Source organism: Gymnoscopelus braueri (assembly GCF_963280865.1).
Source record: "Gymnoscopelus braueri genome assembly, chromosome: 12".
In the NCBI taxonomy this organism is placed as follows: domain Eukaryota; kingdom Metazoa; phylum Chordata; class Actinopteri; order Myctophiformes; family Myctophidae; genus Gymnoscopelus; species Gymnoscopelus braueri.
Window position 1 is genome coordinate 24,221,194 of NC_137614.1, and position 17,242 is coordinate 24,238,435.

Genomic DNA, 17,242 nt, shown 5'->3' on the forward strand with positions numbered 1-17,242 from the left:
AGTAAAAAAAAGTACTCAGTAATTTGAGTACTTTTACCAGCACTAGGGTGCAGAGACTTTGCAGGACATTCTCTGTTGGCCTGAAGCATAATTTATACTTTGTCGTACAACTGTGTCCTGCGCTGAAAATAGCCAATGTACAAGCTCCACCAACATGTTGTGAGCTTGTACATCTACTATTTTCAGCATGTGACACCATGGAAATTAAACTGACATAGGGAAAAATCAAGAGAACATGACCTCAGTGGTAATTACAACATTGGACAGAATGTAATCTTTGTCTTTAAAACTATATTCAAGTGAGTGAAAAATATCCCACATAATAAATACAGTGTGTTACTACCCACCTCTAAGTGTGGGAACCCTTGCCCTAGACTGATTCTTAATGCATTTGGGGCTTGACAGAGAAAGAACAGAAATGTGTTTTTTTTTAAAACAAAAATGGCAATACCTCCTCCAGTAGTAGAGCTCTATCGGTCCTAAACACATTATATCCATCTAGAGCAATATATGTGTCATTTGCTTTGCAAAACCAGGTTTTAGAAAAAACAAAAACATCAGCACTTGTTTTTAGGGCCCAGACTTTAATATAATCTAGTTTATCTTTAGATAAAATATTACGGACATTTATATGAATAAGCCCAAGCCCCATTTTTGCTATTGTTAAATACAGCTTGAGACTCCAGGACTAGATTAGATAATTGACAACTGTTGGAATTAGAAAGTAGAGTGCATACAACCAGAGTGCAGCCTTCAAATATATGCAGTATATCTCATGGAAAATCTGATTAAGCGAGCTGGGCCTCAATATCGAAATTCTGTTTTTCCGATGGCACCGGCCAGCAAGCCGCAATGCACATAGAATGTTAAATTCAGTCAGTCATGGACCAACTGCTATGGCGCATGCACAAAGGATGAATGGCATTGCAACACCACTGCACCATGGGTTTCAACATATTTGTGCTCGTTAATGGCGTGAGGAAAAACAACCAACTAAGTTATCAAAAATGTACAGCTTTAATTGTATTTGTTTTCAATACATTGAAATAACTTTGTTTTACAACATTTATAATATATGGTCTTTCAAGACACCTTTCGTACTTGGATTTTTATTCCTAGCATGGACACTCACAGCATTTTATCATGTGCAGTGCTTTCTGGAAGATGGTAGGATATTCAAAGAACAGCATAGAAAATACCCCACTTCAAAGTAAGATAAAGAAGAATCCTTTCTACCATGCAATATAATGCTGATAACTTTGGTATATTTGAACAGTGGCAAAAGGCTGATGGCAACAGAATATGTTTCAGTTTAATTTAAAAAGGAGAAAATGTGTTTTTTGACCCTTTGTGGCACAAGGGTTAGGGTTAGAGCTGACATTTAAGATTTAGGGTTATCCCCAACCCTAGAGTTAGGGATAAGGTGTTGGGGTTAGATTTGGGGTCTTTGTTGGCATTCTGCTAGCCTGTAGACATTCAATGGTAAAGTGTAATGTGAATGTGAGAATGATCATGAGACTGTAGACACTGAAGGTAACACTAATGTCCACAGTGGACCTGCTCATACAGTACATAGCCTCATATAGAAAGGCACAGTTTTAACATAATGACATGTGGTGGGAATAGAGGTTGTTTTATTGTTCGGATACTTAGTTTTTGTTGTGGATCTAAACAGTTTTGTACTTTATGCCTCAGATTTGCATTCTTTCCGGATCAAAGAGTCAGAAAACAGATTTTCTGTGCCAGTGTAATAGCAGTTGTGAAGTATTAACTGTAAAAGAATAGAAACTTTTAGAACCGTATTATGACTAGCGGTAAACATGCATCATTAAATAAATTATTACATAATAATCCAAGATCCGGTCAAAATGTAATGCAGTTATTGTTTACAAAGACATTCCCCTTCTCAGGCAAATGGAGAGAAAGAGAACAATATGTTACCTCCAACAACATCGACAAGACCTGAAATTACCCTCGACATTGAACCCTGGCCCCTAAGATTGACCCATGACCGTAACCCTAACCCATGCATGACTTTACCTAACCCCAACCTATTTAAAAACTGGCAGGACAATACTAAATAGATAAAGTGTTTATAGTAAAATGACATTCAAAGAGTTAACCCACAATAAGAGAATCTATCAAATGTAGAGAAGAGTGGATCACTGTGAAGTGGAAAACCTTGACCATAGTCAAGGATTAGAGGTCAGGCATATGACTGTATAGTTTCCAGTTGACTAAATCCACTCATGCCCGTTAATTTGTATGTTTATTTAGCACTCAGGCCTGCTACTAAATTATAGCTGATGATTCATTTTGGTGAACTATACAAGCTAATGCTTGTACATTGTATTTCTTTAAATAATTCAATGTGATTTCCACATGCACACATAGGCCTACAGTACATAAATATATAAATATTCACAGCAGCTTAAACAATTAGAGTCAGGTCTCTATAGGTAACGCTCTCTAGCAAGAAATGTAAATTATTCTGTAATCAACTTAAAACCACCTGAAAAAATATATAACTGGTGTTTTGAACAACAAACAACACAATTAATATGCATTATTCTTTCAGAATGAAGCCATAAGAATCCTCACAGATTATCCATCTCATAAATCAATAGTTTGTTTGACTTGGTTTGAAAAAAGGTGAGGTTGGTGGGCAGGGCTTTATGATAAAGGCCAAATGCACCTAGAAGAGGAATTGAACATAGTTGTTTTGGCTCAATGTCACAAAAACTGTAATATCAAAGCTTAATATAAAAATAACTGCAGAAACAACCCCCTGTGTGGAGTGTTTAGTAGGTGACATCTTGCACATTTTCCTCTGAGCAATGCATCTCAAAACCTACTGGTTTGTTTGGAAGGTCTTATTGCCTTAGACAGGAGCTGTTATTGCATCAATAAAAAGAGTCCCAGGAACCTCATATCTAAACCAAACATTAACAATAAACCAAACAGCCTAGCCCTAAACCCAACATACCCTAAAAACACACCCCAACTTTAAACCAAACATACCCTAATAATAAACCAAACGGTGTATCCCTAAACCAAACATACATTAACTCTGAACCAAACATACCCTAATTCTAAACCAAACATACCCGTCGTATCTAACTCTAAACCAGAAATTCCCAAACTCGAAACCAAACATACCCAAATTCTAAAGGAAACATACAGTAGCCTAACTCTAAACCAGACAAATAAACAGGCTCCACAGGACCCAGGAAGAACATGATTCCCAGCATGCCCCATAATAGCTTTACATACTGTAGCTCTCTGAACCAATCAGCCAAAACATGAAGAAAATTAAATTCACTGTCAAAGTAAGGAAGTGTTGTCTTGCCTGAGGAACTGGGGACTGAGGAGAGGAGAGTAATGCTCAATGGAATTGACACTACAGTAACTATATCTATAGATAAAATATTGATCGTGAATCTAGATTTATTTATATTTGTCAGGTCACACCATACATTGATTGCGGTTAAAGTTCAACTGCTTTTTCCACACCCTTTCATGTTTCTATGTCTACATTTTATCCTTTTTAGTTATTGAAGGATTTAGAATAATCCCTTCAGTCCTCATTTTCCTCCTTTCTTCTTGATCATCTTCTTAAACCTTTCAGCAGAGCAGACTGGATACATTCTTGACTACAAAGAGAGAGAGAGAGACAGAGGGGGGTAGAGAGTAGCAAGCTCACACAAAGGTTGACAGAAACTGCAAAGAATCTTCAAAAGTAATAAATACAGGCAGAAGGCAGGGTCTCTGCAGACACAAAATACTAGTGGGCCATACGTAATGATTGAGTAGGATCATTTTATAATTTTTTTCCAGAGGGAACATCCTGCTCATCATACCTTTAATAGATTACACATAGTTACAAAAGGTTTCAACACTCCAAGCTTGTCTTAATGCAAGTTATTAACTTATTCCTCAGCCATAGACCTTCTTAGACCATGAGGCCTATTTATTTTTGGTCATTTCATTTGCACAGTAATTCACCATTCCGTTTCACTACACAAACATTACAAATCACAACTTTGTAACCAACGACATAACTCCACTATGTATCAACGTTTCTGTCTGTGCCTTCTTGGCCCCCGTAATTGGTGATTGCAGCTAAACTGTACTGCTAATTTTGTAAAAAATAAATAAATAGGGAGAGCAGCTGTTATGTTTGAAACTTTTGGAATGATGGAGTAGGACAGAGGCTCTATGTCTTCCCAGTGGGGCGACTCACTGGCAGGTGAGCCAGTAGGGTACAACAGCAGTGGCACCACAGAAAAGTGTGGGGGGTGTTAATTGTGAGCAAAAAGGACCAAAGAAATTGTGTGTGTGTGTGTGTGTGTGTGTGTGTGTGTGTGTGTGTGTGTGTGTGTGTGTGTGTGTGTGTGTGTGTGTGTGTGTGTGTGTGTGTGTGTGTGTGTGTGTGTGTGTGTGTGTGTGTGTGTGTGCGCGCGTGTGTGTGTGTGTGTGTGTGTGTGTGTGTGTGTGTGTGTGTGTGTGTGTGTGTGTGTGTGTGTGTGTGATATTTACCAGGTTCTGTCAGCGTTTCTTTCTCCAGTTGAATGTTAGACAAACAGAAGATGGATGATGCTAAAGCACAACAATCACAAAGCAATATATTTAATTAATATAATGTATAATATACAACCACTTCTAGAACATTAATAGGCTGGCTGCCTACACGTTAATTAATCACCAATCCAAGGCTCATTCAAAGAGCAAATAGAATGAACAAAGCCAGTAATCATTTAAACCACTATTTGAAACACGCTCTAATTTGTTTGAGTTAACTTCACCTGAACACAACCGAACACAGTAATATGAACAATACTGAAAAATGTATCAGTCTAGTCAAACTTTAAACACTAATGGACACTAAACATCATTCATTGCTGTTCATATTGAAACGTGGAAAAAACACCCAAGGAGACTTTCAAGTTGCTAGGTATAGGTACTGTAATTCACCCTTTTGAAAATCACTATACCATTTGTATTATCTAAAATGACTGTATTACTCGTATATACTCTTATATTAAAAACGTTCTGTGCGATGGATGTTATTAAGTCAGAAGGGAAATAGCTGGAGCACACGGATCATCTCAAAATGTTTAATTAAGTTTAATAGTTAAAGTTATTATTTGCACCTATTAAACTTCATAAAAATGTTTTGTCCCTTTTGATGCTGCTGTGGTCCCTGAATGATAGGCACCGGTTCTCATCCTGAAGGTGGGTTTTAGCGCATCACTTTCTCAAGTTATCTGTGTGTGTGTGTGTGTGTGTGTGTGTGTGTGTGTGTGTGTGTGTGTGTGTGTGTGTGTGTGTGTGTGTGTGTGTGTGTGTGTGTCTGTGTGTTACTTACTGTCAGGCAGTTTTACAATTTGATCTCCGAGGTTCCTGAAGTATTGATGACTCATTGACTCCTCTGCTGACAATCTTTTCTTCCCTTCAAACTGAAAACACACACCACACACACACCAAAAACACACAAACACCAAAGTACAACGTTTGCCTAGTTCAAAATCATAAGCTTATTTGTTATTAAAGACTCATACACTGACTCCAAACAGTACCATATCTGAATCTGTTTAATGCATCTCTCAAGTGAGATAATCTGCATTTATTTTACAGTACATTGATTCATATTGCATACAGATAATTAGTAATTTGGGGTATCAGTGGCCACTTTGGACACAAATAACATTGCAGCCAACGTCTTTGACTTCATTACCCAAGAGTCTCTGCAAGCATGTCCGGGGAGGACGTGCTGTGATTGGCCAGTCTTTGCTTTGACTGGCAGTTCTGCCTTGGTGCCTTGGCAAATGCCAGGATGAAACTCATTCTCTCCCCTATACATAGTAATACAGTCAAGTCCTGAGCAGGGACCCCCCCGTCTATACATTTATGGAAGGATGATTGTTATTGCTTAAACATGTAACTTTATAATGTTGTGGGACATAATATGCTATATAGTTGTTTAAAAGTGCTGTTTTAAGTAAGAAGAAAGTAGACAGTAGAGTGATGAAGAGATGTTATTCAGGTGGTACCTGCAGTAACTTGGAGAGGAGGTCCACACCTTCATTGTCTAGCCTGGAGACACACACACACACACACACACACACACACACACACACACACACACACACACACACACACACACACACACACACACACACACACACACACACACACACACACACACACACACACGCACAGAAAAACACATGAACATAAACATATACACACACAATTAATGTAAATATTTAAGGCAGTTTCACTCCACAACCAAACAGCTTATTATCTTAATTTATTTTTATTTTATTATAAGGTTTTCTTTAAAAGACATTTGACATGTTTACAGGTGCCCATGTACACATTAACAAAGAGAAATGTAATTCTTAGGAGGTATGGCCAATGAGGATGGCGCATGGGAGGTGTACCTTATCAAGCATAGTTTTTAATATTCATGCATTAACAAGGTTTTTCTTTTCTTTTCTTTTTTGGCCCTTTGCCAATATCTTTTATTTTGACCCCCCCCTCTCTACTTCCTCCTCCCTTCCCATTCTCATCCTCATGTATATTTGTGTGTGTGTGTGTGTGGGGGGAGGGGGGCGGGGGGTATACCGAGGTGTGTGGTCCATCATTCTCTCTGCGTGGTAGCGAGGAAAGTTAAAGGACCGAAACTCTTCATTACGACTGATACCAAACCAGCTGTCTTCTGTGGGAGTTCCTAGACATGCAAGCGCGTGCACACACACACACACACACACACACACACACACACACACACGTCAGCAACATTACATTCAACTTAAACTAAGTAGTATCAGAAACATTGGTCCTAGTGTTGTCTAGCTGCGTGCGTGCGTGCGTGTGTGTGCACGCATTGTACCTAGTAGTTTGAAGATAAAGTGCAGTTCTTCTTCTACTGTAGATCCTGGAAACAGTGGTCTGCCTGTCGACATCTCATAGAAAATGCATCCCACGCCCCTGTAGATGCAATGCAACACAAGCTTTTTCACAGCACCACAGAATGTTTCCGAGCATGTTCCGCATTGGTTTGCCGAACCGTACCGTACAAGATAATTCCCCCCAAAAAATCTTGAAAATCCACCCATCTGTTCTCGATTTTGACTTTGACCTGAGTAATGACCTTGACCTTCTCGACTCATATGTTAATCATCTCTTTGGGGCAGCCTACTGCCAAGGTTTCATGAAAATCTGTGCATTCATTGTCGTGTCCTTTTGTTCACAGGAACACACATACAGTACACACACAAACAAACACACAGTGCCGCTATCAAGCATTGTTGTGGGCAGTGTGATGAATAAATAAACCTTTACTACTAATGGTAGTAGCGCTAACGTATGTCAGAATAGTCAGTAGCAGTAGTAGTAGTATTCGTAGTACTCACCACATATCTATATGTGTAGAGTAGTCGGTAGTGCCCAGCAGCACATCAGGGGGACGGTACCATAACGTCACTACTTCATTAGAGAACGTTTTAGTTGGTATGGATTTTGCTCTCGCCAAACCTGAGACAAACAACATTCATTCAACCGTAAAACCTACTTGATTTGGATAGAAAGAAAGAAAGCATTCAGTCACTCAGCTAATAGGTCTAAATGACATTCTGTGTTCTTGTGGACAGGTGACATCACAGAGACATAATCCCAGTAGAGGAGGCAAAGTCAAACCATTCCTGACATTCAAGAGTGCTTGAGCACCAATGTCCTCTCTCTTAATCATTCTAGTACAGCATAGAGTGGTTCTTATCCACTTAAACCCTATACTTAGTTGACCGGATTCCCAAGGGCTCATTACCAGCCTTCTCCCGTTTTTGGTCTACACTAAATATCTTTGCCGAAAACAACCAATGCACAAACTCGCAACATGACGAGTTGTGAGCTTGTACATCTGCTATTTTCACTGGATGTTAGGCCCAAAATAGGCACTCTAGAATTCAAGTAGGGAGTCGATATGGCAACTACTGTATATGGCATTAAAATGTGTCAATTCCAGTTCTAGTTCCAGTTCTAGTTATTAGGAAACATCATAAAACAGATAGTTAAACTAGTTGTTTCATATAAAAAATATGGCAGTAAAATGTATCAATTCCAGTTCTGTGAGCTTATTATCTCCCCATCTCACTCTCTCTGTTTACCGAAGTCAGCTAGTTTCAGTTCTCCCTTGTCATTGATCAAGAGGTTTTGTGGTTTTAAGTCTCTGTGAAGAATCTTTCGGTGGTGGCAAAATTTTAAACCTCGCAGTAACTGGAACAGAAACAGCTGCAGAGGAAAAGGAAAGTAAATGTTAATTGACCAATTCAGTTCCAAGTGAAGTCTTTAATAAATGTTGGAATAACAACTTCTCAACTCTTCATAGTTCTATTTCTATAACTTAAGAGAAAAGTGGAAAATGTTTCTGTATTAAACTATAATAAATGTTTTTTTACCTTTACATTGTTAACATGGATGCAGTTTCCACAGTCATCCAAGTACTGCTTCAAATCCTTGTCCTGACAAACACACACAAACACAAAATGCACATACATAAACACACATTTAGAAAAGTAAATAAATATGTTGTTTCCATGGCTACTGAGCTGTGGACTCTTAATCAGTGAATCAGGATAAAAATCTAGGTTATTATTATTGCTAGGCCGATGCTCATTGGGAACAGTGCTGCTGGGAACGCACGCCCCTCCAGTTAGGCAATTCACGTTGTACCCATTGTATTAGTTGTGGCCGTTGTCAGAGTACTTCCCATTTCCCATTATCATAGCACTTGGAGGTCAGGCTGTGATGTCAGTACAAGGATATCATATTGATGCCATCAGGGATCTCCATATATGGCATATACTTGGAGGATAGTCTATGATTCAGAACTATGAGTTATCAGGGATCCATATATGGGGATTTATAGATATCTTTGGAGATCCGCTGATACGACCGACTTCCTCGGGTCACAGGATAAACGTTAGTTCATGTGTGAAAATGCGTGCATGCGTGTAACTCACCAGATATTCAAACACCAATGTAAGAGTCTTCTGTGTGTGGATGATGTCATGCAGCGTGACAATGTTGGCATGTTTTAAATCCTTCAGCAGTGACACTAAAAGGAAGAAAAAAGAATGTGTGAAATGGGACATTCTGCATAATGAGTACTTTTACTTTTAGTACTTTAAGTATATTTTGATTTTGATACCCTTTAACCTAAGTAAATTTGGAAAACCACACTTTTACTACTATTTCTACACTGTGCTATTAAGTAAGAAATGTGGGAACTTCTTTCATCACTGTCTAATAAGTGCTATGTAGTAAGCAAGGTGTAACGTAGGAACCTTCTCTGATGGCAGTGCAAGGTGCTCCCTCCTCATGCTCCAATCTGATTTCCTTCAGAGCAACAAGGTTGTCTGTCAGTTTACTCTTTCCCTTATAAACCGTAGCATAAGTCCCCTAGAGAGATAGACAGACAGAGGGAGAGGTAATAATATTATGTAAGTAAAATAAAACTCTATGGTTTAAAGGTCAGGTGTAGTAGTAAGACAGGGGTCTTCAACGTTTTTCAGGCCAAGGACCCCTTAACTGAGAGAAAGATGAAGCAGAGAGAGACCCCCACTACATATTGTATAAAATTGTGTTGCAGAATAAACCTTTTCATAGATTTCATAGATAGCTTCAAAGACTATCAGTGTTGTGTGAATTAATGTCTTTAGTTTATTTCAGACATTTAACCACTGAAACCCTCAATACTTAGTAGACTTGACCGTTGGCTCTGTACCTGGTCTGCTCTTTTTTTCCCTCTACACCAAACCTCTTTGCCGAAAATAGCAGATCTACGAGCACACAACGCCTCGCAGCGCGGGGCTTTGTGAGCTTGTAGATCTGCTATTTTCGGCTAATGTTCCCCTCAGAATAAGATTTGGCGGCCCCCCTGAAGTAACTCTTAGGACCCCCTAGGGATCTCGGACCCCCTGTTGAAGACCCCTGGTGTAAGGGGTCAGAAGTACAGGTCAGAGTTGAGCACAGGTTCAGAAGTCACATCAAATCAAATCAAAATCTAACTTTATTTGTATAGCACATTTCCAACGACCAAGGGTGAACCAAAGTGCTGCACAGAGCATATTAAAATACAGATAGGCAAGAAAAGAGAAGAGAAATTAAAACAGAGAGAGAAAGAAAAGGCATGGTTTTATACCTCTCCCAGTTTGTCCAGTTTGACATAAGTCTCCAGTTTCCCAAAACCAATCTCTGACTGCAGAAGACAGACAACAAAACACAGACAGGCACAAAGACAAAAGGCATGATTATTTTACAGCATTAACAACTGTGCCATTTGTAGACTATCAGTCTTGTTTTGCAAAATGTTTCTTAGTTGGCTGAGAAATATCTTTCCACACTCGTTGTCCTTGTGATGCCTGTTAATTTGTCCTTGTCCTGTCATCTTTGAGTTATTGCCTGACAAGATATATTGCATATCAACTACAACCTCTTTGTTTATTTAACTCAAGGGGAAACCAAAGTGTTGCCACACCACTGACTTGAGGTTAGTGGCCATACTGTAGGGTATCTTTAAGTTCATGGACTCAAATGCACCAAGCCAACAGGAACTAACCGTGGGCAGCTTCGACTTTCGTTTTGTCAGTTAAATGCTTGTCAAATACAGATTTGATCAGAGATGTTCTCTAGTCTAGATCATCACAAGATTGGCTCAGTGAAATAGTGTGGGACAAGTAATGCCAAAGTAATGACAAGTAGAGTGTAGTAGCGTAAGGGTGACCATAGTAGAATACAGCATAGTACAGCAAAGTAAAGTAGATACCAGTGAAACTCGACGTAGTCTTCTACTAAGAGGTTGTTCTTTAAAGTTAAACTTCTCCAGGTAGCCATCGGGGAGTCTAATATCAGCTGGTAATGACAGACGCTTGTTGATGTCCTGAAAAACGCACACACACACACACACACACACACACACACACACACACACACACACACACACACACAGACACACACACACACACACACACACACACACACACACACACACACACACACAAACACACTTGAAATACATCTGACAGTGTAACATTTATTGGCAATATATATAGTTATTTTGTGCAAATGGAAAATGTTCCTTTTGTGATTGTGTATGTTTAGAACCACTCCCTGACAATAAGTCAACAGAATAGTCCTGTCAGTTGAGCATGTCAATCTCTTGGACTACTTGAAGGTGAAGGCAACCACATTCCTCCTCCAATATATGTGGAGTTACCACAGCCAACTGTATGTTACATGGAGGTCCATCTGTCTGTAGTAAGTGCTGTGTTGGACAATACTTACCGGACAATTCCTAGTTATGTCTGTTCATAAAGTTATAATTAATATGTTGTTAGAATTAATTAGTGTTGCTGAAGAGTCGGCAAGAGGGGATATTACAGTGTCGGTCAAGTACCATAATCATATGATGATTTTATACAGGCCAAGATGTCCAGACGGAATTACATTTTCCAGTATTTGTCATTTAAAAAAAGGCCAAAATCAGTAATTACCAGCCTAACACGACCTTTGGTGTGTATGTATTGACAAATGCAATGATCGTGGGAGGGAAATTGTGTGTGTGTGTGTGTGTGTGTGTGTGTGTGTGTGTGTGTGTGTGTGTGTGTGTGTGTGTGTGTGTGTGTGTGTGTGTGTGTGTGTGTGTGTGTGTGCGCTCGCACCTCAATATTCTTATTGCGGAGGCGAAGTCTAACAGGACTGTGGTCGTCTGAGTTCTGATCACTCTCCCCATCAGAACGCATCTTAACATCTTCATGGACTATCTCTACACACAAACATACACTTAGTGGACATAATCAAACATCGCAATAAAATCATCTTAAAGGGATACTTCACTTTCACATAAAATAAACATTAAAAATAAATATTAAAAAAAAATGAAAGAAGTTATGGCAAAATAAAGGCCCCCTCACACATTAGTAGGACACTCTAATGCGTGAGGGGGCCGTGATTTTTCCATTACTTTTTTCATTTATTTTTAATATATTTTTTAAATGTTTATTTTATGTGAAAGTGAAGTATCCCTTTAATATCGATAATGTGACAATATTTTGGGGATAACTACTGGTGCTTTCAGAAGTTATTCACAAAGTCGTTTTGGAGTAACATAATGTGGATATGACAAAACAGCATCTAATACATAACCCTAACCCAGAAAATATAATCAATTTACTGTAATCCAGCCTTTAAGACCAGGAAAAGACAACATTTAAAGGGATAGTTCACCCAAAAATACTTATTTTATCAATTACACACCCCATGAAGCCTTGAATTCATGGCGATCTTTTTGTTATAGTCACATTCCTAGGCCAATAATTTGATGAGCGGAAAGATGCTAATGTCTCCCGTAGGAGATTCAAAGTTGACACTTTGAGTCTCCTACCGGAGACGCTGCTGGTCATCAAATTATTGGCTAGGAATGCGACAAAAACAAAAATATCCCCATGAATTCAAGTCTCCATGAGCTGTGTAATCGATAGAAAAAAGGTAATTTGGGGGGTTAACTATCCCTTTAAGCTACATCATAATTCTACGATAACTAAAATTACAGATGATATCACAGTATCAATATATTATAGCAATATATCGCAGCTCTACCAGCAACAACAAAGACCAGCATCAGAGAAGCCAACTTTGTCCAGTTAAATCTGAAATGCCTGCACATAGCTGGCTGTGTGGGATAACGGGGATCAAACAATATGTTTCTGTGTTGAGTTTGCTGATAAAGTAGAATGAGGAAATGGGATACCAGCACATCACTGGCTGTTTGCAGTGGGATTGTCGCTCACGTGCATTTCAACAGTGGGGAGTCAGTCAGTCAGTCAGTTACTGGTATTGACAATTATCGGTCAACCCACACAGGGTAATTGCAGAAATAGATAAAAAATTAATACAAAGGCTTTTTGACATTCCCCAAAAATACAAATAAAACGGAATTTGGGGTAAACAATTTAAGACATTTCATAGGGCTCTAGTACACAGTAAAATTCTCAGTGTTAATGTATCCATTTGTAAATCCTAGCAGTGGGCACTATTAATACAGAGCCTGTGTGGAGCAGTTAGGGGTTAAGTGACTGCTCAGGGTTACTTACAACACATATACTGGGTGGAACAGGGGGTGAACCACTGACCTTCCAATCCCCAAGAGGCCTCTCTACCCACTCAGATACTCTATAGTAGAAGTACTAGTAAGTAGAAGTAGTACAGTATACAGTAGCAGTAGTAGTACCTAGTCTGTGGTGGAGGAAGGAGCTCAGACTTCTACCCAATCTTCTGGGTCTCCTCAGGGAGGAACTGTATGACTGGAGGACAGAGTGGAGAGAACTTCCTCGGCCTAAAACACTTCCTGACTCCACCTCTTGAGAAAGTAGAGGAGAGAAAGAGAGACAAAGAGGAAAGGATGAAGAATCCTAAGAAAACCCAATCAAAGAAACAAAACAATGAATCAATGATGAATGACTTTAAATGTGTATGCGTGTGTGTATTAAGTGTATAGTTACCGGAGTCGCTGTGTGATGTCACGTCTTGGTTGACTGTTTCGCTGATGGTTCTGTCCCAGCCCCCTTCCCCACCCCTCCCTGCGGTGAATGACAGCTGGCGTTTGATCTTCCTCATGCTCTCCATTGGGGGTGTCAGCGCACCTGTACAGGTAATCATTCTATGATTACATTCTAGTCATTTCTGTGTCAGACATGGTGCAATGCATTACACACTATTCCTAGAAAGATCATGGAAGGATGAAGTGACACAACCAAAACCAGTGGTGTAGCATAGCATCTGTTGACCAATAGGCATATGACAGGGGTTCTGGTTCCAGGGACCCTCAGGGTTTCTTGACGGGGATCCAAAGGGACAATACCGGTCTATAACTCAAGAGCTATTGGGTCCTTGAAATTAATACGTTTGAGAATCACTGGCATATGATATCACTTTGCCGTTTCAATGAAAGCAACTGGGAATGTGTGCTACTGTGCTTATATTAGTTTCTGCCTCTGGTGTTGTCATGGTGATCCTATTTCTGTCTACCCTACAGTAGGTGCTTTTCTGCATGTACATTTTTGGCATTTTATGCTTTATTTAGAGATAGGAAACCGAGAGCAGAGAGAGGGGAGTCATGACAGGAGTCACATTTGATTTGATGCACATTTGATGCACTAGTCCACTCCCCACAAAAGTACACGTACAAGGATGTAGTGGGTTGAGACATGGGGGGGTTTCAGTAACTCTTTTACTCTATTGCGAAGGCCTTGTACATGGACAGAACAAGATAAAGATCTTGGGTGATCTGTGCAGACTGAGTACACATCACCCACTCCATTATGTTGCTATTTTGTGCTCAATTGCTCAACGAGAAATCGCCCAACTAGTAAGCACATCTGAACCCTAAACACTTTACAGATCATTCAGCACACACAAAGTTATTCAAAGTATTATCATTAAAGAGTAATTTATTTATTTTGTCCATTTTCTCTAACGTACCCCTGTGGTATCTGTGTGTATGTGTACGTGTATCTGAGTGGCTGGCAATGTGTGTGACATATTCAGCACCATGGACAGATCCTTGAAAACATACACATTAAGTAGCCTAACCTACAGCAGACAGTCCTACTGTATATGAAAGCTCTTAAAAATCGAATGGTCAACTTTTGTCACGCCTATCATTTGTTGAAATGATGCAGCCAAAAGCTGAATCAAAATTAATTAGCTTTTAATAATTAATAAGCTCTCTGTTTCCCTCCCTCCCTGTCTGCTGGTTGACAGAAAAATAGACACAGGAAGCGCAAACTACTTGGAAAGCATGGATACGTTTACTATGTTAACTTAACTGAAATTTAGTCTGTAACTACATTGTGTGTAGCCTGAATCAAAATTAATTAGCTTTTAATAATTAATAAGCTCTCTGTTTCCCTCCCTCCCTGTCTGCTGGTTGACAGAAAAATAGACACAGGAAGCGCAAACTACTTGGAAAGCATGGATACGTTTACTATGTTAACTTAACTGAAATTTAGTCTGTAACTACATTGTGTGTAGCCTTTTTGACCCACACACTCCCCTATTGACTGACTCCAATTGTTACCCTGCATAGCATTCACCTCGGACACATTGATGAACTCCTGAACATTACATTTTTACATATTGTCCCTTGTAGTCCAGTGTGTCCCAATCAACAGAATAATTAACAGCCTCAAATCCAATACCAGTAATTCATGGACATTTCAAATAAGATATCTGAAAAGAGGAGGGAACTGAATGTATATCACATAGAACATGTGGAATATGTATTTACCTTTTCAGTACCATCTGTCTTGTATACAAGTAACAACCATCAGTGGAAAAAGTTATACATTATATTTATATACATAATTACCCTACAAAATATAATACTTAATTCATGCCACCCCTAAATTTCACCGTGCCACCCATTGCCACCCCATGTATAATTTTGTAGACTCCATTGGTCCAAGCAACCAATCTGTGAATCCACAGAAATTGTAAGCTCGTTAGTTAGCCAATCAGTGAGTTGTATAACTAGCTGGCAAACTAACCAATACATACATCTACAAGGATTAGCTATAGTTTGCCAGCCAATCAAGTGTCCACAGTAAGCGTTCACCGGTAGCAAGCTAGCATACAGCAAAGAGGTATAATAATACAAGTCCAAATTGGCAACCGGAAGAGTCGCCCCAAAACACGCTCGCCCCCATCTTTTTTCGCGGACCAGGTTAGGTTTAGGCATAGTTTACTGTGGTTACGTTTAGGAATACCAGGTGGCGACCGTTCCGAGGTCGCCGGGTTTACCCCGGGGCGACTGGGTTTTGGGGCGAGCGTTTTGATATTCAGTCCAAAGACTGCTAACCCACTAGCTGCTGGCTTGTCTAACGGCATAACGAACACAACACATGGATGTCTGCAGTTGATTCTGGACATTGCATTCTTGATACGTTACATTGTTGATTCTTGTACGTTACAGAGCTTCAACATAATGTCACTCGATCAGTCAAGATTCTCAGATATGGCCAGTTATAGCGGTTTATGAAGTGGTTATTAACGTATTCATCGTAGGCTATAATACAGTATGTCGAATGGCACGTATTTATACACGCCTGCAGTTTCACTCACCGGAGGGCTTTGTCTCTATAATGCGGTGGTTGTGTGTAATCTGTTAGTCCCAGAAGTCTTCAGCCATGACCGCGCGCTGTCTGTCTGTCTGTCTCTGTCTGTCAGTCAGTCCCCATGGAGGAGCGGCTCGATGCGAACGGATCACAACGGATTGAGTCAGTGCTGCTGCTGCTGCTGCTGCTGAGAGACACGTATTCGTGCATGTGCGCAGGCTGCCAGGCTAGCTTTTACTGCATAAAAAAACGTATTCGTATCGCGATCGTTGGTGTATGCTTTGGTATTACTTGTAGTCTCTTACTGCGATGCGCTCTCCTCCAGTCTGTTGAAGAAGACGTGCAGCTTGTGTGTTTGCGGATGAAGGTAAATAATACGGTACTACTCGCCCATTCCGACTAGTCCCGACTCCCGACCCTCTCTCTCTGCTGTAAACTGTCAGATGGGAGGACACGGACTGTACCATTCTGGAAGGGTAGGGAAAGATGGCTACGACCTATAAGATTAACTCTTCTGCCGGTCAGCTTGTTTGTGTAAAAAAAAAAAAAAAATCTGCACACTTTTGAAACCATATTCATGTTATTATTATTATTATTGATAATTAGAACTTCAGTTGTTGTTGACTGATGGATTGGAGACTTATGGGGGATCATTAAAACAGGATACTTTACTTCTCTGGCCACCAGATGACGCTGTTCGTTTATTGTCGTTATTACAAAGGGCTTTTGTAGTAAGTAACATGTTTTAACTGAAAAAAAGATTAATTTTAACCATAAAGAAGGGTTTTTCTGCCATAACTTGGGCCATGTCAGATTCATAGTAAGCTACAGTAAACTGATTATTGAAAAACGGTCCTGGCAAATGAACGAGGTGCAGTGTACATAACACAACTGGTGGAGTTTATGTATTTATTTATATTAAAAAAGAATCTCCCCAATTTACTCTCTCAATTCCCACATGTGTATACAGTCCCTGATACACCCTTCCTTACAATATTTTCTGTATTGTTGTGTAGTTGTTTTTTTGCTCTGTTGTCCAGTTGTTTAAGTGTTGAATGTTTAAT

The 17,242-nt window shown here is 39.6% G+C and overlaps 1 protein-coding gene across 1 annotated transcript; it reads right to left on the reverse strand.

Annotated features, from left to right (window-relative positions):
• Positions 1–998: 998 nt before the first annotated feature.
• On the reverse strand, positions 999–16,582 carry cdk16 (cyclin dependent kinase 16). Its single transcript, XM_080445084.1, has 17 exons — positions 16,186–16,582; positions 13,566–13,706; positions 13,295–13,423; positions 11,727–11,830; positions 10,832–10,945; positions 10,208–10,264; positions 9,351–9,465; positions 9,027–9,121; positions 8,463–8,525; positions 8,172–8,295; positions 7,422–7,542; positions 6,899–6,996; positions 6,631–6,736; positions 6,054–6,096; positions 5,369–5,459; positions 4,540–4,599; positions 999–3,653 (listed from the first exon to the last, which is right to left on the reverse strand). Exons 2-17 carry the CDS (start codon positions 13,687–13,689, stop codon positions 3,625–3,627), a joined length of 1,473 nt encoding a protein of 490 aa, XP_080301210.1. The 5' UTR covers positions 13,690–13,706; positions 16,186–16,582; the 3' UTR covers positions 999–3,624.
• Positions 16,583–17,242: the final 660 nt, after the last annotated feature.